Source organism: Gallus gallus, chromosome 6 (genome assembly GCF_016699485.2).
Source record: "Gallus gallus isolate bGalGal1 chromosome 6, bGalGal1.mat.broiler.GRCg7b, whole genome shotgun sequence".
Classification (NCBI taxonomy): domain Eukaryota; kingdom Metazoa; phylum Chordata; class Aves; order Galliformes; family Phasianidae; genus Gallus; species Gallus gallus.
This window is the reverse complement of record NC_052537.1, coordinates 10,078,153-10,100,514: the sequence shown is the minus strand read 5'-3', so window position 1 is coordinate 10,100,514 and position 22,362 is coordinate 10,078,153. Positions and strand designations below refer to the sequence as shown.

The 22,362-nt window shown below is 56.9% G+C and overlaps 6 protein-coding genes and 1 long non-coding RNA gene across 11 annotated transcripts in view; 4 read left to right on the top strand and 3 right to left on the bottom strand.

Annotated features, from left to right (window-relative positions):
* Nucleotides 1-61: 61 nt before the first annotated feature.
* On the top strand, nucleotides 62-2,439 carry PAOX (polyamine oxidase). 2 transcript variants are annotated; one of them, XM_015278694.4, is made up of 7 exons: nucleotides 62-247; nucleotides 317-806; nucleotides 889-1,088; nucleotides 1,182-1,437; nucleotides 1,574-1,686; nucleotides 1,786-1,943; nucleotides 2,287-2,439. In XM_015278694.4, the coding sequence occupies exons 1-7, from the start codon at nucleotides 97-99 to the stop codon at nucleotides 2,416-2,418; spliced, it is 1,500 nt and encodes a 499-aa protein (XP_015134180.4). In that variant the 5' UTR covers nucleotides 62-96; the 3' UTR covers nucleotides 2,419-2,439. The 2 variants fall into 2 exon arrangements, with proteins under 2 accessions (XP_015134180.4, XP_025007814.3); XM_025152046.3 differs by having other exon boundaries at nucleotides 1,786-2,439.
* LOC107052116 lies at nucleotides 2,436-6,839 on the bottom strand. Its single transcript, XR_006939675.1, has 3 exons — nucleotides 6,531-6,839; nucleotides 2,791-5,585; nucleotides 2,436-2,721 (listed from the first exon to the last, which is right to left on the bottom strand). It is a non-coding gene; the product is annotated as an uncharacterized LOC107052116 (long non-coding RNA).
* Nucleotides 2,839-5,217, top strand: MTG1 (mitochondrial ribosome associated GTPase 1). Its single transcript, NM_001257373.2, has 11 exons — nucleotides 2,839-2,994; nucleotides 3,074-3,138; nucleotides 3,697-3,801; nucleotides 3,882-3,962; nucleotides 4,034-4,090; nucleotides 4,170-4,260; nucleotides 4,342-4,403; nucleotides 4,520-4,616; nucleotides 4,696-4,777; nucleotides 4,845-4,957; nucleotides 5,035-5,217. The coding sequence occupies exons 1-11, from the start codon at nucleotides 2,856-2,858 to the stop codon at nucleotides 5,130-5,132; spliced, it is 990 nt and encodes a 329-aa protein (NP_001244302.2). The 5' UTR covers nucleotides 2,839-2,855; the 3' UTR covers nucleotides 5,133-5,217.
* Nucleotides 6,647-8,873, top strand: ECHS1 (enoyl-CoA hydratase, short chain 1). 3 transcript variants are annotated; one of them, XM_046942973.1, is made up of 8 exons: nucleotides 6,647-7,129; nucleotides 7,391-7,565; nucleotides 7,659-7,786; nucleotides 7,861-7,960; nucleotides 8,040-8,144; nucleotides 8,211-8,330; nucleotides 8,475-8,542; nucleotides 8,618-8,873. In XM_046942973.1, the coding sequence occupies exons 1-8, from the start codon at nucleotides 6,647-6,649 to the stop codon at nucleotides 8,681-8,683; spliced, it is 1,245 nt and encodes a 414-aa protein (XP_046798929.1). In that variant the 3' UTR covers nucleotides 8,684-8,873. The 3 variants fall into 3 exon arrangements, with proteins under 3 accessions (XP_046798929.1, NP_001264324.1, XP_015134171.1); NM_001277395.2 differs by having other exon boundaries at nucleotides 6,988-7,129; nucleotides 7,368-7,565; nucleotides 8,618-8,868; XM_015278685.4 differs by lacking the exon at nucleotides 8,211-8,330 and having other exon boundaries at nucleotides 6,988-7,129; nucleotides 7,368-7,565.
* Nucleotides 8,874-9,045: 172 nt separating this feature from the next.
* Nucleotides 9,046-10,078, bottom strand: PRAP1 (proline rich acidic protein 1). Its single transcript, NM_001389529.2, has 3 exons — nucleotides 10,001-10,078; nucleotides 9,873-9,928; nucleotides 9,046-9,347 (listed from the first exon to the last, which is right to left on the bottom strand). The coding sequence occupies exons 1-3, from the start codon at nucleotides 10,067-10,069 to the stop codon at nucleotides 9,104-9,106; spliced, it is 369 nt and encodes a 122-aa protein (NP_001376458.1). The 5' UTR covers nucleotides 10,070-10,078; the 3' UTR covers nucleotides 9,046-9,103.
* A 1,873-nt stretch (nucleotides 10,079-11,951) lies between these two features.
* ZFP511 (zinc finger protein 511) lies at nucleotides 11,952-16,723 on the bottom strand. Its single transcript, XM_426494.8, has 6 exons — nucleotides 16,570-16,723; nucleotides 16,410-16,483; nucleotides 15,924-16,125; nucleotides 15,717-15,841; nucleotides 13,808-13,987; nucleotides 11,952-12,338 (listed from the first exon to the last, which is right to left on the bottom strand). The coding sequence occupies exons 1-6, from the start codon at nucleotides 16,711-16,713 to the stop codon at nucleotides 12,269-12,271; spliced, it is 795 nt and encodes a 264-aa protein (XP_426494.5). The 5' UTR covers nucleotides 16,714-16,723; the 3' UTR covers nucleotides 11,952-12,268.
* The window catches only part of TUBGCP2 (tubulin gamma complex associated protein 2), a 25,393-nt gene continuing 19,045 nt past the window's right edge, over nucleotides 16,015-22,362 (top strand). The window contains exons 1-4 of one of the 2 annotated variants that reach the window (XM_046942850.1): nucleotides 16,015-16,173; nucleotides 17,261-17,429; nucleotides 18,746-18,874; nucleotides 19,193-19,369. In XM_046942850.1, coding sequence (XP_046798806.1) covers nucleotides 16,172-16,173; nucleotides 17,261-17,429; nucleotides 18,746-18,874; nucleotides 19,193-19,369 — 477 coding nt within the window. In that variant the 5' untranslated portion in view covers nucleotides 16,015-16,171. Of the gene's footprint in view, nucleotides 16,174-16,752; nucleotides 16,782-17,260; nucleotides 17,430-18,745; nucleotides 18,875-19,192; nucleotides 19,370-22,362 lie in introns of those variants that run through there. The other variant, NM_001006496.2, reaches the window with a different exon arrangement.

The following is a 22,362-nucleotide window of genomic DNA, read 5'->3' as shown; positions in this document are numbered from 1 at the left end:
CAACGGCAGCATTGCCCGAGCTCTGCACTGGGGTGAGGGTTCAACGGCAGCGCGGCCCCGCGAGATCCGGGGCGGCCCCGGAGGCGGGCGGACGCCATGGAGCGCGGCGGCGGCGGGCGGCGGGTGCTGGTGGTGGGCGCCGGGATGGCGGCGCTGGGGGCGGCGCAGCGGCTGCGGGGCCCGGGCAGCGTGCGGCTGCTGGAGGCGGGAGGCCGCGTCGGGGGCCGCGTCTGCAGCCTCCCCTTCGGTAGGGAGCGGAGGGCGCGGGGTGGGGGGTCGGCAGCGGCCCCGGGGTGACGCCGTCTTCCTCCCGCAGCCTCAGGGCTGGCAGAGCTGGGCGCGCACTGGATCCACGGGCCCTCGGAAGGGAACCCCGTCTTCCGCCTGGCTTCCAGCTACGGCCTGCTGGGCCCCGGCGCCACCGAGGAGGAGAACCAGCGGGTGGAGGCCAAGGGACACCCGCTGCTGCCTGTCGTCACCTACGGCAGCTCAGGGAAGGTGCTGAGCCCCGAGCTGGTGAACGGCACGCGCAGCCTCTTCAGCGAGCTGCTGGGTTCGGCCCAGGCCCTCGTGGGTGCCGAGGAGCCACCCGCCACCAGCGTGGGGCAGTACATGCGGGCAGAGATCGCCCGGCTGGCCTCCGGCTGGGATGAGGACAAGGATGACAAGCGGCTGCGGCTGGCCATCCTCAGTGCCTGCCTCAAGCTGGAGTGCTGCATCAGTGGCACCCACAGCATGGACATGGTGGCCTTGGGGTCCTTTGGGGAGTACACCTCACTGCCCGGCCTGGATTGCACCTTCCCATGGTGAGCGGGAGCACCGGGAACACCCTGGGCAGGGTTACAGGGCAGTGAAGGAAGGTGTCTCTGGTCCCATCCTCTCCTACAGTGGCTACAGCAGCCTGCCTGAGCGCATACTGGAGACCCTGCCTGAGGGCACTGTCCTGCTCAACAAGCCAGTGAGGACTATCCGGTGGCAGGGGTCCTTCCGCGAGGAGGGGGACACAGACAGGGACTTCCCTGTCCAGGTGGAGTGCGAGGATGGCGACTCTTTTCTCACTGACCATGTCATTGTCACCGTCCCACTGGGTGAGGCTGGAGGGGCCCTGCATCACCCCACTGTGCCCCTGGGGCAAGCAGCCTGGTTGCAGTGGAAGGAGCCACATCACCTTCTCTCTGTAGGTTTCCTCAAGGAACGGCATCAGGACTTTTTCCAGCCTCCCCTGCCCGAGCGGAAGGCAGAGGCAATTCGCCGCCTGGGCTTTGGCACCAACAACAAGATCTTCCTGGAGTTTGAGCAGCCCTTCTGGGAGCCTGAGCAGCAGCTGCTGGAAATAGTGTGGGAGGACGAATCACCTCTTGCCGAGCCCAGTGCCGACCTGGAAGCCAACTGGTTCAAGAAGCTCATTGGCTTTGTGGTCCTCCAGCCACCAGAGCAGTAGGTGGCCCGGCGCTTTGGCCCTACGCAGTTCTGGTTTGGGGGTCTTTCAGGGCGATGTGATCTGGAGCAGGTAGGGCTCCTGGCTGCACAGCTCAGTCCCCACCTCCCATCAGGTACTCCTTTTCCCCGCCAGGCTTGGGCACGTCCTCTGCGGCTTCATCGCTGGCAAGGAGTCAGAGTACATGGAGACACTGAGCGACGCTGAGGTTCTCAGCACCATGACCAATGTCCTCCGCACGCTGACAGGTACCCGATCTCCCACCTCCCCAATACCTCCATGTGCAGGAAGAGGCCCAGAAGGCCGGGGGCTCTGCCCAGCCTTGAGATGTGCCCCGTTGCCCACAGGCAACCCGCACCTGCCCACGCCGCGCAGCGTGCTGCGCTCCTGCTGGCACAGCGCTCCCTACACTCGTGGCTCTTACAGCTATGTGGCTGTCGGAAGCTCTGGGGAAGACATAGACACACTGGCACAGCCACTGCCCGAGGATGCATCAGACCCCAGGGTAAGGGCATGGAGGGTAATAGTGTGGGACTTGGGACGGCTCCAGGGGAAGATGGGAGGTGCAGTAGCATGTGCCCAAGGAGCACAGAGCTCTGTTCAAGGTCACTTGGGTCCTGTGGTGTGGAATGGTGAGACAGGGTGGGAGAACACCTCATCTCTTAAACTGGGGAGGTGTGGCCTGCAGGACGCATCCCAGAACCCTCTGGGCATGGGGCATTTCCCCAAGGCCTCAGGCACCCACTCAATAAGCCGGTACACGTGAAGGGGCAACCTCGGGCAAGCTCTGGGCAAGTGCAGCGGGCGGGCCTGATGCTGCCGCCTGGCCCTGACCCCCCACCCCGCAGCCGCTGCAGGTGCTGTTCGCGGGGGAGGCCACGCACCGCTCCTTCTACTCCACCACGCACGGCGCGCTGCTGTCCGGCTGGCGGGAGGCCGAGCGCCTCAACCAGCTCCCGCGGGCCGCGGCCCGGTCGTAATAAAGGTGCCTTCCCCACAGAGTTCCGCCTCGTTTATTGCCCGCCGGCCGCTCATCCTCCGCGGACCGTCAGTACCAGTTGGTGCCGGCGATCATGAAGCGCGTGTCGTCCAGCGGGGCAGTCGCGGGGCCTGGCGGCGGGGCGGCGTCCGGGGGGGGTTGTGGGGCGGCAGGCGGCTGCGAAGGAGACTGCGAGGGAGGCTGCGAGGGAGGCTGCGGAGCCGCAGGGGGCGCGGCGGGTGCTGGGCCCGGACCCGTCGCTGAGCTCCGAGGTTCCCCACCCGGCCGCGGCTCCGCCATGACGCTGAAGAGAGCGCTGTGTCAGGGCTGGGTGACGCCACGCCCCCCGCCGCGACCGCATCCCCGCACTTACCTCCCAGCGCCGCTCCGCTTCCTCCTTCCGCTTCTCACGGCCGGAAGTGACGCACCGGAAGTGTCATGAGGCGCTGGGTGGGAGCGCTGCGGGCCGCCGCCACCGTCGCCTCAGGGCCGTGCTTGGAGTCCGGCGGGTTCCGCACCCGCTTCGATTTCGGCAGCCGCGATGCGGCCTCCTGGTTCCCTGGGCACATGGCCAAAGGTGAGAGCCCGGTAACGGCGGGGCGAGCCCTTCCCGTCGCTGCGTCGGGCCGCTATGCTCAGCGGACGTTGTGTTGCAGGGCTGCGGCAGATGCGGGCCTCCCTGCGGCGTGCCGACTGCCTCGTCGAAGTGCACGACGCTCGCATATCCTTAGATACCGAGCCCTGCGCTGTGCCCAGCTGCCAAGTGCTTCCAGCTCCTTAGCCACTCGAGCAGCACCGGCCCCCTGCACAGCATTCAGACTGCCTCCCGGCCCCCCGCTTTCTCCAGCACACGCTGTTCCCGTGCCGTACCGCCCTCCGGGTACCACGGTCTAAGTTCCGTGATGCCTCTGAGCTGCACTGGCCCTGCAATCCCCAAAATGGTGCCCCCTGTTTTCCATAACGTCCCATACCAGTCCCCGACCCCGTTTTCCTCTACATCTGCCCTTGCACATAGTCATTCATTCACTCCCTTTTGGTCCCTGTACCCATATCCATTTGTCCACGAGGTGGTCTGCTCTCAGCCCCATAACCCCCCAAACCAGCCCACATGCCCCTGTTTTTTCTATGATCTGCTCCAGCACGCAGTTGCTTCAGCCCCCCTTTAAGCCCTGCACCTATGCTGTTACCTTGTTCCAAGTCCCTTCACCCTACAAGCCACACCAGTCCCCCACCCTCCTGTTTTCCCTCATACCACAGTTGTCCTCCTTAGCAGCCGCACATCCCACTGTCAGGCCGTAATCCTGTGCTGCAGGAGGTGCTGGGCATCCGCCCGCATCTTTTGGTGCTGAACAAGATGGACCTGGCTGACCCACGCCAGCAGTCAGTGAGTGCTGGAGGCAGAGAGTGGGCTGGGGCCCTGCAGGGCTGCAGTGGGACCATACCAGTGAGCTCCTGTCCCCACAGAGAGTCCTGGAGCAACTGAGGCAGCAGGGATGCTTGCATGTTGTCTTCACTGATTGTCAGCGGGACAGCAATGTCAAGAAGGTACTGTGCTGCTGCTGTGTTCTCAGTTGGCCCTGAGGCTGTGATGAGAGCATCCTCCTCGCTTCCCACAGATTGTGCCCCTGGTTGCCAAGCTAGTCAACAGCAGCCCACGCTACCACCGGGCTGAGGTGAGGAGGGGCAGGGAGGCTGCAGCCTGGGTATGTCCTTTGGTGGAGCACAGCAATTGCACGTCCCCCTTGCTTTCAGAGTACTGAGTACAGCATCATGGTGATCGGTGTGCCCAACGTAGGCAAGTCATCGCTTATCAACTCTTTGCGGAGGTTGCACCTCAAAAAGGGTACACCCAAGTTTCTGTGGCATTGGGAGGTTGTTGCTCCAGGCATCACACACCACGCTCACTCTCTCCTCTTCCCCAAAGGAAAAGCCACAGCAGTGGGCGGTGAGCCAGGTGTCACCAAGGCGGTGCTGACCCGGATCCAGGTACTAACCCCCCTGCGGGTGCTGGCTGCAGGGTGCAGGCTTTCTCCCATGAAGCACCAGTGAGACCTTGGCTGAGAGCTCCTGCTGAGCCTGTGGTCTTGGTGGCGGGGCCGCAGGTGTGCGAGACTCCCCTGGTGTATCTGGTGGACACGCCAGGTGTGCTGCCCCCAAAGTTGGCCGATGTGGAGACGGGGATGAAGCTGGCATTGTGTGGTACGGGGCCACGGAGCCGGGCAGCCTGGGGCAGGCTGTGCGGAGAAAGCTGACAAGACTGGGGGCTTCCCTCTGGCAGGAGCGATCCGTGACCACTTGGTGGGTGAGGACATCATGGCTGACTACCTGCTGTATGTACTGAACCAGCAGCAGCAGTTTGGGTGAGTGGGGAGCAGGGCATGGCTGGGGCACCCCGAGGTGTGGGTGGGAGCTGTATCCTTTCTGCAGGTACATGGAGCTCTATGGACTGCCCGAGGCCAGTGACAACATCAGGCATGTGCTGAAGTATGTTGCGGTCGCCCTGGGCAAGACGCAGAAGGTGAAGGTGCTGACAGGCACAGGTGAGCATGGAGTTTGGGGATTGCTGAGCTGTGGGCTCTGCTGAGGATTGTGGCAACCCTCTCTGTCCATTCTGCAGGGAATGTCAACATGACGATGCTCGACTACTCGGCTGCTGCCTATGAGTTCCTGCGGGCCTTCCGTGCTGGGCGCCTGGGTAGACTGACACTGGACTGAGGGTCCTGGAGTAGAGCAGGACATCCCACATCTCCGCCAGCTCCAGGTGGTGGTTTGGTGTGATTAAAGCTGCTTTGTTCCTGGATGGGTCACCTAGTGATGGCTCTGCATCCTCCCCGTTGGGACTGGTGGGAAGGGGAAGGGGGAGGCACAGCCTCCAGGGAAGCCCAAACCGTGCAGGTGCCACCCGTGCAGGCTGTTACATGTATCCCTGCACCTGCACCCGGTCCTTGCTCAGGCCGTATCCAGCCACACGCATTGTCACCCAGCTTTATTTCCACGTCACTGTTGAATCGCTGAGGAACGCAGTGGTCCCGGCGGGTGCCATCAGTGGTGCAGGATGGCAGCGAGGGGACAGAGCCAGGGCATGGCCCAGCCCCATTCCACCCATCCTGGTGCCACCGATGTCCAGGCTGTCCCATTGCCCTCGTGGTACTCCGTCTCTGCCCGGGCCTGGTGCAGTGCGGCTCCAGCTGCTGCCCCAGCTGCTGCCGCCGCCGCAGCCACACGCAGAGCCCCGCCATAGCGTGGCAGGCCCCTGTGCCGGCTGCGGGCAGCCCCCCGCGCCATGCCGCGTGCAGCCCCCCGGGAGCCCCCACGCCCGCCCTTGGCGGCGGCCGGTTGGCAGAAGGTGGCAGCAAGCAGCAGCAGCACCCAGCAGCAGGCCACACGCTGCCTCATCCCGCTGACCTGCACACAGGGAGGGCTCTGCTGTGGGCAGGTGCCCACCTCACCACATGCATGCACCATGCATCTGCGTGCATCAATGCCAGCCCTGTGCATGCACCCACTGAATGTGAGCACTGCACATGCCGGGGCCATGCACACACCCTGGCTTACAGCACACCCATACGTGGTGTGTGAGTGCAGTCACATCATGCACGGGCTGCAGACGTCACATGCACCAACATGGGCTGTACAGGCATGCAGGCAGCCAGGAGGTCTCCCTATGCCTTGCACATGCACCTGTGCGTGGGATGTATGGTGCAAGCATGCAGCCCTGGTCACAGCCTGCATGTGCATGGGTTGTGTGCGTGCCACATGCACCAGCATAGGGATTACACACGCGTGCCACATTCACAACATGCACGTTCATTGCACTGACACATGGATTACATGTGTTGCATGCACCAACATGCGTGTTACATGCCCTGGCGCCTGAGGTGCACAAGCACACGGTTTGCACACGTCTACCATATGTGCCAACACATGCATTACATATATTGCATAATACATGGATTGCACACGTATGTTGCATGCACCGACATATGTATTGCATACACTGACACACGGATGGCGCACGTGTGTCATAGATCAACACACACGCCACAAGCACTGAGACACGGCTTGCACAGACACGTGTGAGCCACGGTGCTGTCACCAGTCCTGCACACGCACCTGCACCCGGAGTGCCCGCTCACACGCGCTGCGTCCCCCTGCACGCATTGCACGTCCACAAGCACCCCCCGTTGTGCACGCCGCAGATCCAAGCATAAGCTCCGGCACACCCGCGCATGGCCAACGCGCGGCCGTACGCACCTCTGCGCGCGGGGGCCGCGCATCCGCGCAGCGATCCCCGACGCCTTCCGCTCCCACGTCCCGCGTGGGCGGCTCTCCTCCGCGCTCGCCGGCCCCGGGGCTGCCGCCGGCTCCGCTCCTCTCCGCGCCGGGCGGTGGGCACGGGGCCGCGCGCCCGCTGCGCGCCCCCGGGCGACGTGAAGCGCGGACACGCGTGGGGAGCGGCGGGGCGGGGCTCGCGTCGACCAATGGCACAGGCGCGCTGCGGGGCGCGGCAGCGCCGACCAATGGGCGCGAGGCGAAGCGAGGCTGCGGGGAGGCGGGGGCGTGGCCGCGCAGCTCTGCGCCGCGCAGCGAAATGGCGGCCTCGTTGCGCGCCCTCCTCCGTCCCAGCGCCGGTGCCTGCGCCGATGCCGCGCGGCGCCGCGCGTTCCTGGCGGCACTCCGCCCCCTTGTGGCGGGGCGGGGGTGCAGCGACGGTGAGCGGAGGGTCTCCGGGAGCGGGCGCTGGGAGGGGAGCCCTGCGGGGAGGGGGGGGGGGGGGGGGGGGGGGGGGGGGAGGGCACCGGGAGCCGGGGGTGGGCAGCGGGCGTAGACCGCGCTCAGGACACCGGCACCGGGCGAGGGGCATCGGGAGCCGTCCCCACGGAGCGCGGAGCCCACCGACCCCTGGGTGAAGGTCGCCCCAAAATGGCGCGCGGTCACCTGGTCGCGCAGGTCCCCCGTTCCGCTTCCTCCAGGTGCAGAAGGCCGGGGCGGGCGGCAGCGTGGGGCTGATCCGGCTGCAGCGGCCCGAGGCGCTCAACGCGCTCTGTGCGGGGCTGATGGAGGAGCTGAGACGCGCCCTGGACGCCTTCGAGGCCGACGGGCAGGTGGGAGCTATTGTCATCACCGGCAGTGAGAAGGCCTTTGCAGGTACGGCCCCAACACCTCGTGGTCCCACCACTACACCTCTGGGGATCGCAACGCAGCCCTTTGAGGACCGACCCTATGCTGACCCCCTTGCAGCCGGCGCTGACATTAAAGAGATGCAGAACAAAACCTTCCAGGAGTGCTATGCTGGCGGCTTCCTGGCCGGCTGGGACCGGGTGGCCACTGTCCGCAAGCCCACCATCGCCGCTGTTAATGGCTTCGCTGTGGGTGCCCCTTCCGTGTCCCTGTGTCCCCACATCCGTGCTGCCGGTGTGCCATAACCTCACTGTGCTTGCAGTTGGGCGGCGGCTGTGAACTGGCCATGATGTGCGACATCATCTATGCCGGGGAGAAAGCGCAGTTTGGACAGCCCGAGATCCTGCTGGGGACAATCCCAGGTGAACGCGGGGGCTGTGCGTCCCCAGCGGGTTGGTGACAGCTGTGTGCCTGCTCTCATGCCCACTGCCCCATCCCCAGGTGCCGGCGGGACGCAGAGGCTGACCAGGGCGGTGGGCAAGTCGCTGGCCATGGAGATGGTGCTGACCGGGGAGCGTATCTCGGCGGCGGAGGCCAAAGCGGCAGGTAGGGCTGTGGGTGAGGCTGGGGGCAAAGTGGGGACCCCCGCACCACCTCCACGCTTGCCCCCAGGTCTGGTCAGCAAAGTCTTCCCCGTGGACAAGCTGCTGGACGCGGCCATTGGCTGCGCTGAGAAGATCGCTGCCAACTCCAAGCTGGTGGTAGCTATGGCCAAGGAGTCCGTCAATGCTGGTACGGGGTCAGGGATGGGGGTGAACTCAGGCATTTGGGGGAGGCTGCGTTCCAAGGCTGAACGGTGTTCCCATCTCCTTGTCCCTCATCTTGTCCCATCTCCTCATCCCCATCTTTTCTCCATCTCCTTGTCCCCATCTCCAGCTTTCGAAACAACACTGACAGAGGGGAACAGGACGGAGAAGCGCCTCTTCTATGCCACTTTTGCCACCGTGAGTATAGGGCTGGCCCTGGACGCAGAGGGAGAGTGGGGCTGTGGGATACCCTAACCCATTCTCTGCCACCAGGACGACCGCAAGGAAGGGATGACTGCGTTTGTGGAGAAGCGCAAGGCCAACTTCACTGACAGTTGAACTGCAGAACCTGCAGACACTCGTTCCCCTTCGCTGCCCTTCACCACCCACGTGCCTCAAAATGAAGGACGGGCCCGTCAGCACTGCAGAGGGAGCCAGCACCCGGCACTGAATGATGCCCACACTGGACAAGATCCCCAGCAGGGTTTTGGCTCGTTATTGCTATTAAAAGGCTTTCCTGGTGCTGCCAGTGCATCAGCATCCTTGTTGGGAGCCCCCAAACTGAGAAGCACTGGAGATGGCTGAGAGTCCTTCCTGCAGCCAGGCCTTCCCATGGGCTGAACTGGGGCCAAGATGACAGTCTGAGCCCCCTGGCCTGCTGGACTCCCCTATTCCTGTCAGAAACCAGGCACTCACCAGGCTGCTCAACAAGGAGAGGTTTATTGGGGGCCCATGGGGAGGGCAGGGCTGCAGCCTCACTCATTTGTGGTAGATGTGGTCACGGTCCTCCGAGGGGCCATTTTCCACCTCTGCCGACAGAACTAGGTGCGCTCTGCGGGACTGGGGCTCAGGCTCCACCTCAACCTCGACTGAAGGGTGGTAGAGATGGTCATGGTCCTGCTCTGGCCCCACCTGGACCCTAGCAGGGTCTGGAGGGAACAGAGGCCGTGAGGCAGTGTCCTTGGCAAGCTTGGCTTCTTCCACTGCCTGTGGGGCCTGGACACTGTAAGAGAGCAGAGGTGGCTCATGGGGCAGCAGGTCATGAAGGCTGGTCCCATGTTGTCAGTGCTTGCTTAGGGCTGGGTGGGTCCATTTAGATTTAAAATGTGGACTATTGGGCTCTTTGGGTGCTTGTCTCATGAGTGGCACAGGCACCATGGCAGCACTGCTGCAAGAGAAGAAATAGCAGCGTTGAAGCAAGGCGAAGCAAAAGCAGGGCCATGCAGCTTGGAAGGTTTGGGTGACTTGAGGGGAAATGCATGAGCAGAGACCCCTTTAATGTTAGGAATTCAAAGCAGCAAGGATGATACATCCCCTCAAAGTACCGAATCATAGAATCATAGAATCATAGAATGGTCTGGTTTGAGGACCACAATGATCATCTGTTATCAACCCCCCTGCTATATGCAGTGTCGCCAGCCACCAGACCAGGCTGCCCACTGATGTTTGCCCACCACTTTCCCCAGCCCGATCCCAGCCACAATGCAGCACCCAGCGGTGCAGGCAGTGTGGCTGTAGCCCCTCTTACGTCTCCTTCGCCAGATTCTGCTCCACATCCGCGTCCCGTCTGAGACCGCCGAGAGCCTGCAGCAGAGAAGGGCAAGGTGAGGGTCAGCCCTGTGCCCGGCCCCAGGCCACAGAGAGCTGTGGGCTCACCTGGGTGCCGCCGGGGGCTAGCAGCAGGAGAGCTGCACCCAGCAGCACGGCCACACTGCACGGACCCATGGTGCCTCTGCTTGTGCACAGCCCTCGCCCTGCACTTTGCACCTAGGTGTGGTGCAGCCACGCGTGCCTTGTGGTTGCATGTGGGAGTGGTGTGGGTCATGCGGTTGCGCCCCATCGTGCACATGGCATGTACACCCTGCAGTGCACTGCAGCAGTCGAGTTAACAGCTGCTGAGGGCTGTAGGACTGCAAACGCACTCCTCAACACCAAGAAAGCCAAACTAGGTCAGCTGAAATAAACAGTGAAAGGAGAGCAGTCGTGCAGCACCGTTGCCATTGCATGGCTGAGCACCTGCTCAGCTGCTCTCAGTGGCTCTCCTGCACCCTATACTGGGCACAGAAGGGTTTCTCTCCAGCAAGAGGTTGCCTTCAGCTCCTGCCTTTGAAGGAAAATGGATGGATTTGGTGCTTTCAGGTCACAGTTCCTTTGCTGATCCATTTTTGCCCCGGGAGATGAGTCTTAACATGAGTGTTTCACAGCATGCAAAGGAGGGCTAGAGATGGGGAAGGATCTGGAGGGCAGGAGGTGTGAGGAGTGGCTGAGGTCCCTGGGTCTGTCTGGCTCAGAGCAGAGCAGGCTAAGGGGAGGCCTTGTGGTGGCTGCAGCTCCTCACAGGGAGCGGAGGGACAGCGCTGAGCTCTGCTCTGTGTGACAGCAGCAGGGCCTGAGGGAATGGCATGGAGCTGTGCCAGGGGAGGGGCAGCTGGGGGTGAGGGAGAGGGTCTGCACCAGAGGGAGGTGGGCATGGAACGGGCTCTGCAGGGCGGTGGGCACGGCCTTGAGGGCCAGAGCTCAGGGACTGTTTGAGCACTGCTCTCAGACATAGGGTGGTGATGTATGGAATCCAGAGTTGGATTCAATAATCCCTGTAGGTCCATGCCATCTTGGGTTATCCTGTGATTATGTGATGTGATTCTACATCCCCTGACAGAGAGTTCCTCCCCAGCATTCCTATGGCCCCTTTAGTTACTGGAAGGCCACTCGAAGGTCTCTTTCATGCCTTCTCTTCAGGCTGAATACCCCAGCTCTCAGCCTGTCTCCTTAGCAGAGGTGCTCCAGCCCTCTGAATGTCCTTGTGGCTTGCTCTGGATCCACTCCAACAGTTCCATGTCTTTCTGATGTGGCTCTGGTGATGGTACCCTACAGGCACGACATCCCATCTCATTGCATCCCACTTGCTCCATCCCTGCTCTCCATCTGCTGTTCCTCCCAGCCCAGCCTTGCAGCCACACTTTTCTCCATCCTGTCCATCATCTGCCTTTCCTTCAGCCACGCTTTCCTGCTGCCCTCTGTCCTTCCTCACCAGCACCTGCAGTGCCCACTGCCATCAGATCTGTCAGCCTGGGGCAGCTCTCTGCAGGCTGAGGAGCACGCTGGACTAACCCGCTGTTTTAAACAGAATGAAGCATTTTAAAACTCGCAAACAAATCTGTAGAAGCTGCTCCCTGTTCATATTTGCAAGGATTTTTCATAGCCTTTTTTATCCTTTGTTCCTTCTGGTGAGGAGGGAGAGAAAGGAAGCAATTACAAATCCTTAGCTTCTTGGATAAATGCCATACCAACAGCCTCCTGTGATTCCATTTTTTTTTTTTTCTTTGTGGACCATTTGCTGAATGTCACAGTTTAAGGGGACCACAGGGAACAGGTGGCTGTGAGCTCTGTGGTTTGCTCTCTGTGGTGGGAGCATAAGCAAAAGGGTACGCGTGCCTCAGGTGGAGCTTTCCTCCCAGGAGAACAGGGCTGAACAGGAAGGGAGGCACAGGGGGATATATCCTCCCTTGCCAATTGACTTGGGGGTATTTGGGGAAAAGACTCATTCCATCTGCCTGGCTCCACCTCCATCTCCAGGCAGCAGCTGATGAGACACAGAAACTCAACAGCAGAGAGGCAGACAAGTTTATTTCCAGTTTGATTTCAGGGGAAATCAGAGAGGAGAGCTTTTGTGTCTAATGGATAAATAAATACAAGCCAGGCTCTTCTCTGAATTCCTGTCAAAGACATGGGGTACACAAAGGGACTGTGGCAAAGCACCTCCTGAGGCATTTATATATCCTGAACCACACCACTCCTCTTCTCTCCTTTTCACTTGCCCATGACGGAGCAGATCCTTGCATGCAGCAGCAAACGTTCCTGCTTGGACACAGTGGCTTTGATAACAATTGCTGGTGTCTGTCTTGCGTAAATCTGCCGTGCTGACGTTCAGACTTTCTTACGTGGGCCTTTAAATCCTCGGGTGGCACCCTGTCCGAAGCAGATTGTGGACGGGATCCTGGAACAGAGACGCCAGTTAACAGGCGTTTGTGAGATCTCTGCCCTCTGTTATCAGCAGAAGTCCTGCCGTGACCAGTCAACTAGCAGCAACAGTCATACTTTATAAGACAAAGCCAACTTAGCCCAGGAATGCAAGGCAATGGTGCTGGAGGTAAAAGAATAATCTTTTGGGGAACTTGATACTAATACAAAATTAACTAATCTCTCCAAGATATAAGCTGCAAGTGCAAAGGTCTGGCCGCACACCGATTTGCTTGGACAAGCTCTGTGCATTGGCCCATTTCCCAACACACACACCCCACACATCCCTTAGCACCCCACCACCTACAGGAGCACTGGGATGTTTTACACCTTGCATGGCTTCAGGCTCCCAGAGTCTAAATCACCAATGCCAATTCAAAATACAGGTGAAATGCTGGTCGTCTTTTCCACATTTGATGGGGCACATTTATGTGCTGGAGGCCTCTCATCTCTCTTCATAACAGGGAAAACATAACATGCTGCTGGGAAGTTACAGTGTTATTTTTGCAGAAGTGTATGATTGCAGAGAGCAGAAGAAAAGCGTGGCCTTTCAGTAACCAGGAGGGTCATGTCAAATTCAGGACAGCATTTCTTAATGGCACACGACCTGTTACTCCTGAAAAAGCAGTCAAGTTTAAAATGTCACCTTGGCAGCTGCTTGGCATCATTGTAACCCCATGGACAAACAGAGGGGCAGGTTTCTGTTGGATGGACCACGCTGGCATCTCAGGTGTGACAAACTCAAAGTACAAGCATCCCTTTGCCAACGGGGATAGTTCAAGAAAAAACATGACGTGCTTAGAGGCCATTAAAGTGATCAATAAATTACAATGATTCAGGTGCTGCTTCAGAGACTTTTTGATCACATACTACCTCGTCCAGGTTTTATGGTACATGATGAAGAGGACTTTGTAAGCGAAGCCAGCATCAGGCAGTTTGTTTTCAACTTTTTGTGAAAAAAAAATCAGAAAGCACAGCAATGCTGACCTGACTTTGCAGAATGCATGATTCAGAATTAAGGCGTCAACCTGCTTTGCTTGTGCCTTCTTCTGTGACCCCATGGGAGCACAGGAAGCTGCAGTCAGTTTCCTGGGAAAGTTAGCTAGGATGGGAAAATGTTACAAAGCAGGAAACACACGTGTTTGTGTTTTGGGGCTTGAACTCCAGCAGTTTATCTTCAGACCAGTATCACTCTGCAGTACCCTGGGAACATACCAGGGGCTGGCAGAGCAACAGCAACAACCAGCTGACAAAGCTTTGCAGTATATGCTCACTCTTTTTTTCTTCATACCTTTTTCTTTTTTAAAAGGGCTTTTCAAAAATAAATTGAAATATCACCTCTTCTATCCCCAGCACAAAATACCCAGAGTGGTATTGCACTATGCAATTAAGACAATATGGTCCCAGCCCCAGAAACTGTTGCCTGTGCAGGCATTTGGCTCAGACCTGGATTTATAGAGACGTTTCTCTGGTAGTGAAGGGCTAGCTGCAGGCTGAGGGACCTCCATGCTCTCACTGGGCACCACTTCCATGTGGTCTGCCTGGAGCTGCTCTGAGGTCTCCACGCTGACATCCATCAGCACACTCCCATCATGATCTGTGGGACAGCTCACATGCTTGGCACCACTGCAGAAACAAAACGTGACATCCTTTCTCAGCAGCTGACATGCAAGCATGGAGCAAAGGAAATGAAAGGGATTTCGAAAAGGTCACATGAGGTCTGGGGGAGTTACTGCATGAAAGAGGCACCAAGATCTGGCTGCACAAAACACCTGCCGCAGGGCAAAAGCTGACAGAGAGATAAGCAAAAGTATTCAGTGTTACTGCATTATAGCACACAGCTCAGTTCCTAAATGTCACTCTTCAACCCATAACACTTAATGTATGAATGGGCTCCCAAATGAGGCTGGACAGCACCTCCAGTCCAGCCCTCTGCTGTAGATAGGTGATGGTACAAGCAGGTTACCTGAGCAAGCTCTGGGACTCCCAGTCCCACTGGTTACCTGTGGTAGAGCTGCACCACTTCGCTGGGCAAGGAATTTTCTCACCATCCCATCCTCCATGTCACTGAAGGCTGTTAAACATCAGCGCCTGTATTCTCTGTCTATGTCCTGGTTATATCAGTATTCCATATCATGACATCACGGGACAGGCTGCTAGGTGCAGAGGCACAGTGTGCTGTGGAGCTGTGCTTCCTGGTTTTTTAGTAAGTCTCAGGTGAGTTCTGACTCTCCAAGAGGAAGACACACTGAGATGTACTGCAGTTCCCAAGAGCCTCCACATGTGCCCCAATTCTGGGTGACAGCAGTGCAGCAAGCAGCACAGTCATTGCCTTCTTCTTGTTCCCATTTGAATTATTAATTTTAACTCTCTTTCTTATTATTATCTCACATTCTTTTACCATTTGTAATAAATTTGTTATCTCTCCTTATCTTAAATGGAGTTGTTTTTCTTTCTCCCTGAAAGAGGAGGAAGAGCTCTGTTGCGCTTGAAATGATGACAGCATAGCAAAAGCAGTGCTTGGAAAAAGCAGTAGAGACATGAGCCTGCTGGAGTGCGACCAGAGGAGGGCCACACAAATGATCCAAGGGATGGAACACCTCCCCTGTCAGGACAAACTGAGAGCTGGGGCTGTTCAGCCCAGAGAGGAGAAGGCACAGGAGAGACCTCAGAGTGGCCTGTCAGTATCTAAAGGGGGGCTGTAAGAAAGAAGGTACACTCTTTAGCAGGGGCTGTGTGATGGGAAAAAGGGACAATGTTGTGACGGGACAATGGTTCCAAGCTAAAATAGGGGAGATTTAGATCACATAGAAGGAAAAAGGCTTTTTACAATAAAGGTACGGAAAAACTGTTACAAGCCCAGTAAGGTGGTGGTACCTCATCACTGGAGACATTCAAGGCCAGGCTGGATGGGGCTTTGAGCACCTGATGGAGCTGTGAGTGTCCCCGTTCACTGCAGAGGAGTTGCACCAGATGGCCCTTAAAGGTCCCTTCCTATTCAGATGATTCTATGACATAACTCTTTGAATGAGTGGCCAGAAGAGAAAGCTATCTACCAGGTTTACAAAGCCTCCTTATGCTCTACTCACACTTTTTGGGAGTAGGAATATTGCAAAGACTTGGAAAGAAAGCAGGAAACACACACAGTGACACAGAGAGGTGCTGGACTTGAAACAGCACAGAGGGACAGAATGAAGACACACCAGGGGAAGGCAAAACATTGTCACATGAAGCCCCACATGTATACCTATTCCTGCAAGAAGCAGAAAACTTCACCATAGGGCTCTTGAGATAGCAACATGTGTACTACAGAAAGGAGTGGGACAGCAGAGAACTGCTGCTGTTCTGCAGTTACCTCTTCGCTTTCTTTGGTCTATCGAATCGGAAGTCAGCAGGGTACAAGTGAACAGTGACCAAGTGATCCTTCCTGTCTTTGCTGCTCTTGAACTTCTCCACACAGCCTTCTACCAAGCACTTGTACTGAAAGAAAGGAAAGAAGACACCCCTTGGGAAGGGCGAACGGCTAGTCTGTGTGGCAGCAGGGGCCCAGCCGTGCCCTCACCATATTCTGCTTCTCAGCCATGATCTGGAAGAGCGAGTCGTGCCACTCGGAGATGTGGATGTCCAGAAGGTGCCCCGAGGGGAAGGAGCGCCTGCAGAAGGAGCAGACGTTCCGGTGCAGCGCGTTGTAGTGGTGCTCGTAGCCCTCCAGCGTGTCGAACACCTGAGAGCAGCCGGAGATGTGGCAGTAAAACTCAGACACCCTGTACGGAAAGACAACGTGTTACGGCATCCTCAGCATGCAAGTGAATGTACGTACAAGCCTCATTAAAAGGCTCTGCCCCAAAGGCGGTGGGCACGGCACAGGCTGCCCAGGGTCACGGCCCCGAGCTGCCAGAGCTCAGGAGTGTCTGCACACAGCTCTCTGACGGAAGGTTCGAGTCCCTGTGAGTACCCAGCGGCGGCCCACCCGCCGCTCCCCGCCCGAGAAGCTCCAGAGGCCGGGCAGGGGCTCCGCGGGGCTGAGCTCTCCTTCCACGCGGCTCACCTGGGCCTCTCCGCCTCCTCGGCGCGGCCCGTGAGGGCCTCCCGCAGGTACAGGTGCCTCTGCACGTCGCCATCCTGCAGCGGGGGGACACGGAAGCCGTGGGGCAGTCGTGGGGCAGCCCTGCCGCCGCGCGGCCCGCCTCGCCTCGCCTCCGCCTCACCTCGAGCAGCGGGTGCTGCGGGCCCAGGCGCAGGCGGCGCGGGGAGAAAGCGAAGGGCGGCCGCGGCGGGGCCGAGGCGGGCGGCGGGACGGGAGGCAGCGGCGGGCGCTCCCGCAAGCGGTGGCGGAGGGCGGACAGCAGCATGGGCCGGGCCGGGGTCGCGCAGGCGCCCGTAGCACTTCCGTGCGGCGGCGGCTGAGACTTCCGGGCGGGTAGGAGGGACGGGAGCGGGCCGGGGCCGACGGGGAACCGGGAGGGTGGGGTGAGGGGAGGGGGGTGTGGAGCGCTCGGGGTCGTTCTGTGGGTCTGCTTTGGGCCCGCAGCGCTGCCTGCAGGGAGCCGCTCAGAACGAGCCCGGTGTTGTCGTTTGTAACGCCGTGGTTCTGATACATACAGCAGGCCGCGGTGGGCGCTCGGTGGGAGCTTATCTTGTCTGGAATCTTAGCTTTAGCTTGTCTGGAAGGCAAAGCCCTGCTGCTCTCCGTGCTTAGATGGAGTCTGTAGCGGGGCAGAAGCAGGCAGGATGAGGGGCTTTTCTTGCAGCTCCCCTTGTGCAAGTTTCTTTGTTCCCGTCCAACGTCTCAGCACGCCCTGTGGGCTTATAATGCAGCTGGAAGGCGTTGTTTTCGTGCTTAAACCAAAACACTAACTTAACTCACTGCCTTTCCTCCTATGTCCTATGCGGCGGTAGGTTGGTTTTCACTCACAGCATGAGTGAGTTCCGCATCCACCACGATGTCAACGAGCTGCTCAGCCTGCTGCGTGTGCACGGTGGTGAGGGGGCTGAGGTGTACATCGACCTGCTGCAGAAGAACCGCACGCCCTACGTCACCACCTCTGTGTCTGCACACAGCGCTAAGGTGGGCCCGGAGTGGTGGCATTGCAGGGAGGTCTGCATGGGGCCTCGCTGGCAGTTGAGCTTCCTTTGCCAGTGCTGGTGCAAGCGCTGTACCTGTGGCGTTTGTTCAGTCTGGGGGAAGCGTTAAAAGGAGCTTATTTTATGCCTGGCATGGCTGGTTCAATTTTTAATTAGAGGAGTTATCCACTGGAGGAGTAAAACAGATGAAAAATAGTAGCTGTGTGATTAAATGTGGTTATATTCACCCTGAGGAGGTTTGCAGGTGACACCAAGTTGAGAGGAAGTGTTGATCTGCCTGAGGGTAGGAGGATGTACAGAGAGATCTGGACAGGTTGGTCGCTGGGCTGAGGCCTATTGTATGAGCTTTAGATCAGGTGCTGGTCCTGGGCAGAGAGGCTGGTAAGCTGGGTGGAAGTAAATGATCTGGGGATGTTAGTTTACAGTCAGCTGAACATGAGCTAGCAGTGTGCCTAGGTGACCATGAAGGCCAGTGGCATCCTGACTTGTATCAGAAACAGTGTAGTCAGCAGGATCAGGGAGGTGATTGTCCCTCTGTAATTGACGCTGGTGAGGCTGCACCTCAGTGTTCAGTTTCGGATCACTCGCTGCAGGAAGGACATTGAGGCCTTGGAGTGTATCCAGAGAACGGTAACAGAGCTATGAGGGGTCTGGGGCACAAGTCTTATGGGAGCAGCTGAGATGGGATTGTTTAGCCTCGAGAAGAGGAGGCTCAGGGGAGACCTTACTGCTCTACAGTTCTCTGAAAGGAAGTTCTGGGAAGGTGGGGAAGTTCAGCTTGGATGTTAAGAAAAACTTCTTCTCAGAAGGAGTGATAAGTTATTGGAACTGACTGCCCAGGGAGATGGTACTGTCACCATCCCTGAAGGTGTTCAAGGAACGTGGCGATGTGGCACTGAGGGACGTGGTTTAGTGGGCACTAATGGTGGAAAAGGATTGGTTGGACTAGGTGATCTTAGATGTCTTTTTCAACCTTTATAATTCTTTGAACAATGTCTGGCTTTTTTTTTTTTCTTTGAATATCACCCAAGATGTCTGGGATTTAAAGCCTGATACCCTCATGACCAGGCATACGTCTATGGCCATAATACTGCTTTCCATTGCTACCTTCCAAATCAGTCCATCTTAATTATCCATGTGAGACCAATGCCACATTGTTCAGTCCAAAACCTATTCCCTGAAGAGCTCTGCTGGCAGCAGTGGCCTGCACCTTGTCTCCCTCCTTGTACAGTGCTCTGCTCTGGTATGTTGGAATAATAATGTACCTTAAACATTAAATATTTATGTGGTCTTTTACAGGTAAAAATAGCAGAGTTTTCTAGAACTCCTGAAGATTTTTTAAAGAAATATGATGAGCTGAAGTCTAAAAATACAAGACATCTAGATTCTTTGGTGTACCTACTGTCAAAGCTCACAGAAGACAAAGAGGTTTGTTTCTGTGTTAGAACTGAGCGTGTTGTAACTACCTGGCAGTAACAACAATGCAGTGATTTTAAATATGCACACTATCTGATGATAATATTCATTGGAATGCGTTGAAGTCAACAGAAGACACTCAGATTTACTTAATTTTTTTAAGCACTGTTGAGAATTACACTAGTTTTGATTTAGACCACTGTAAGACGTGAGACTGGGACAGAAATACCTGTTGTCTGAGCAGCACACCTATCTTGTGGTCACATGTGTTTTGCTGTAGCGTGTGCTGACCAGTGTTCACAAAATCTCTTCTGTTTTGTGTATATACAGACACTGCAGTATTTGCAACAAAATGCTAAAGAAAGGGCGGAACTCACAGCAAACATGGCAGCTGGTGGCAGCACAAATTTCTCCATTCCCTCATCTACTTCCAAGATATCTCTGCAGGAACTTGAGGAGTTGCGCAAGCAGCTTGGCACTGTCACAGCCAACTCCAGTGCACAGCAGGTAATGCTTCTTCCCTCACCTTACATGTAAGATCATCATCGAATCATAGAATCATAGAATGGCCTGGGTTGAAAAGGACCACAATGATCATCAAGTTTCAACCCCCCTGCTATGTGCAGGGTCACCAACCACCAGACCAGGCTGCCCAGAGCTGCATCCAGCCTGGCCTTGAATGCCTCCAGGGATGGGGCATCCACAGCCTCCTTGGGCAACCTGTTCCAGTGCGTCACCACCCTCTGTGTGAAAAAATTCTTCCTAATATGCAACCTAAACCTCCCCTGCCTCAGTTTAAAACCATTCCCCCTTGTCCTATCACTATCCACCCTTGTAAACAGCTGTTCCCTTCCTGTTTGTACACTCCCTGCAAGTACTGGAAGGCCATACTGAGGTCTCCCCGGAGCCTTCTCTTCTCCAAGCTCATAGGAGAGGTGCTCCAGCCCTCTGACCATCTTAGTGGCTCTCCTCCGGACCTACTCCAAGAGCTCCGCATCCTTCCTGTACTGGGGTACCCAGGCCTGGACGCAGTACTCCAGATGGGGCCTCATAAGAACTGAGTAGAGGGGCACAATCACCTCCCTTTCCATGCTAGCCACCCCTTTTTTAATGCAGCCCAGAACACAGTTGGCCTTCTGGGCTGCAAGCGCACACTGCTGGCTCGTGTCCAGCTTCTCGTCCACCAGGACCCCCAAGTCCTCCTCCGCAGGGCTGCTCTCCAGGAGATCTTCCCCCAGTTTGTATAAGTACCTGAGATTGCCCTGACCCAATTGCAGCACCCTGCACTTGGCCTTATTGAACCTCATGAGGTTCTCATGGGCCCACTTCTGCACTCTGTCCAGGTCCCTCTGGATGGCTTCCCTTCCTTCCAGTGTATTGACTGCACCACTCAGCTTGGTGTCATCCGCAGACTTGCTGAGGGTGCACTCGATGCCATCGTCCATGTCATTGATTAAGATGTTGAAGAGTATTGGTCCCAAGACCGACCCCTGAGGGACACCGCTTGTGACCGGCCTCCACCCTGACACAGACCCATTGATCACAACCCTTTGGCTGTATCCAGCCACCCGATTCCTAATCCACTGAACAGTCCATCCTTCAAATCCACACTTCTCCAATTCAGAGAGGAATGTGGTGAGGGACCATGTCAAAGGCCTTGCAGAAGTCCAGGTAGATGACATCCACCGCCCTTCTCCCATCCACCAAAGCTGTCACTCCATCATGGAAGGCCACCAGACTGGTCAGGAACGATCTGCCCTTGGTGAAGCCATGCTGGCTGTCTCAGATCACCTGTTTATCCCATATGTGCCTTAACATAGCTTCTAGGAGGATCTGCTCCATGATCTTCCCAGGCACGGAGGTGAGGCTCACCGGCCTGTAGTTCCCTGGGTCTTCCTTTCTCCCTTTCTTAAAAATGGGAGTAATGTTTCCCTTTTTCCAGTCACTGGGGACTTCACCAGACAGCTATGATTTTTCAAATATGATGGAGAGCGGCTCGGCAACCACATCAGCCATCTCTTTCAGAACCCTGGGGTGGATATCATCCGGCCCCATGGACTTAGACACATTCATTGTCATGAGGAGCACTCGGACCTGTTCCACTGTTACAGTGGGACAGAAACCACTCCCCACACCCTCACCTAGAGGCTTGTGATCCTGGCAGACAGGGGAAGCCTGACCACCCATGAAGACTGAGGCAAAGCATTTGTTGAGTACCTCAGCTTTTTCCATGTCTGGGGAAGCCAGCTCCCCATTGCCTTTCATCAGAGGGGGAACACTCTCCTTGGCCTGTCTCCTCCTGCCTATACACCTGTAGAACCCCTTCTTGTTATCTTTCACATCCCTTGCCAAGTTCAGCTCCATCTGCGCCTTGGCTTTCCTAATCCTATTTCTACACACTCAGACAGCAGCTCTGTATTCCTCCTAGGATACACATCCCTGCTTCCACTTTCTGTACGTATCTCTCTTTTCCCTCAGTTTAAGCTGCAGGTCTTTGCACAGCCACAACAGTCACCTGCCTCCCCTGCTTGACTTCTTCTGCTGGGAGATGGAGAGCTACTGTGCTCTCAGAAGGGTGTCCTTTAAGAACTGCCAGCTCCGTTCTGTACCCATGCCCTTAAGGACAGTTTCTCAGCGGATCCCACTCAGCAGTTCCTTGAGCAGCTGGAAGTTTGCTCTCCTGAAGCACAGGGTCCTAGCTCTGCTTTTAGCCAGGCCTGCATTCTTCAAGATCACAAACTCCTCCAAGGCATGGTCACTACAGCCCAGGCTGCCTCCAATCTTAGCGTCTAATGCTTTCCTCTTCATTAGTGAGCACCAGGTCCAGCAAGGCTTCACCTCAGGTTGGTCCATCTATTACCTGGGCCAGGAATTTGTCCTTGACAGACTCCAGGAATCTCCTGGAATGTCTGCCACCCGCCATGCCACTATCCCAGCTGATATGCGGGTGGTTGAAATCCCCCATCAGAACAGGAGCCCGCGAGCGTGACACCTCCTGCAGCTGAAGCAAGAAGGCCTTGTCCACAGCCTCCTCCTGATCAGGTGGCCTGTAGCAGACCCCAGCCACTACATGCCCTTTGCTGGACTGATCCTTGATGTTCACCCACAAATTCTCAACCTGATCATGGCTGTTCCTCAGACACAGCTCTTCACAATCTATCCACTTCCTAACATAGAGGGCAACGCCGCCACTGCTCCTACTGTCTATCCCTTCTGAGAAGCCTGTAGTCCTCAATCTTTCCCTGCTGTTCGTATGTAGCTATGCTCTTAACTTTTGCCATCTAGGGGAACTACAGGTATTCCTATCCATGCAGATAATCTAAATTTGCTCTCAAAATGGTGCTAGTCAAATTATATTAAATCATTGTGCTGTTCTTCATAAGAGTGGCCTTTTCTATTGAAGTCAGGTAAGGTGAGTTGGGTTTAGGCCACAGCAGCTCTCACTGGGGCGTAGTGGTGTGATTTCATTTTCCCGTTTCAAACCACCTCCTTAACCCATG

Bases quoted from the DNA above. Each gene is read 5' to 3' on its own strand.
- PRAP1 (NM_001389529.2), bottom strand. From the start codon at position 10,069: ATGGGTCCGTGCAGTGTGGCCGTGCTGCTGGGTGCAGCTCTCCTGCTG. The intron at 9,929-10,000 runs GTGAGCCCACAG...TCTCTGCTGCAG, and splicing joins TAGCCCCCGGCGGCACCCAG to GCTCTCGGCGGTCTCAGACG. The intron at 9,348-9,872 runs GTAAGAGGGGCT...GCTCTCTTACAG, and splicing joins CAGAATCTGGCGAAGGAGAC to TGTCCAGGCCCCACAGGCAG.
- ZFP511 (XM_426494.8), bottom strand. From the start codon at position 16,713: ATGCTGCTGTCCGCCCTCCGCCACCGCTTGCGGGAGCGCCCGCCGCTG. The intron at 16,126-16,409 runs GTGAGCCGCGTG...CTTTCCGTACAG, and splicing joins GAGGAGGCGGAGAGGCCCAG to GGTGTCTGAGTTTTACTGCC. The intron at 15,842-15,923 runs GTGAGGGCACGG...CCTTTCTTTCAG, and splicing joins TGGCTGAGAAGCAGAATATG to TACAAGTGCTTGGTAGAAGG.
- ECHS1 (XM_046942973.1), top strand. From the start codon at position 6,647: ATGGCCAACGCGCGGCCGTACGCACCTCTGCGCGCGGGGGCCGCGCAT. The intron at 7,566-7,658 runs GTACGGCCCCAA...ACCCCCTTGCAG, and splicing joins CAGTGAGAAGGCCTTTGCAG to CCGGCGCTGACATTAAAGAG. The intron at 7,961-8,039 runs GTGAACGCGGGG...CCCCATCCCCAG, and splicing joins CCTGCTGGGGACAATCCCAG to GTGCCGGCGGGACGCAGAGG.
- PAOX (XM_025152046.3), top strand. From the start codon at position 97: ATGGAGCGCGGCGGCGGCGGGCGGCGGGTGCTGGTGGTGGGCGCCGGG. The intron at 1,438-1,573 runs GTAGGTGGCCCG...TTTCCCCGCCAG, and splicing joins GTCCTCCAGCCACCAGAGCA to GCTTGGGCACGTCCTCTGCG. The intron at 1,687-1,785 runs GTACCCGATCTC...CGTTGCCCACAG, and splicing joins TGTCCTCCGCACGCTGACAG to GCAACCCGCACCTGCCCACG.
- MTG1 (NM_001257373.2), top strand. From the start codon at position 2,856: ATGAGGCGCTGGGTGGGAGCGCTGCGGGCCGCCGCCACCGTCGCCTCA. The intron at 3,139-3,696 runs ATATCCTTAGAT...TAGCAGCCGCAC, and splicing joins TCGAAGTGCACGACGCTCGC to ATCCCACTGTCAGGCCGTAA. The intron at 4,617-4,695 runs GTACGGGGCCAC...TCCCTCTGGCAG, and splicing joins GATGAAGCTGGCATTGTGTG to GAGCGATCCGTGACCACTTG.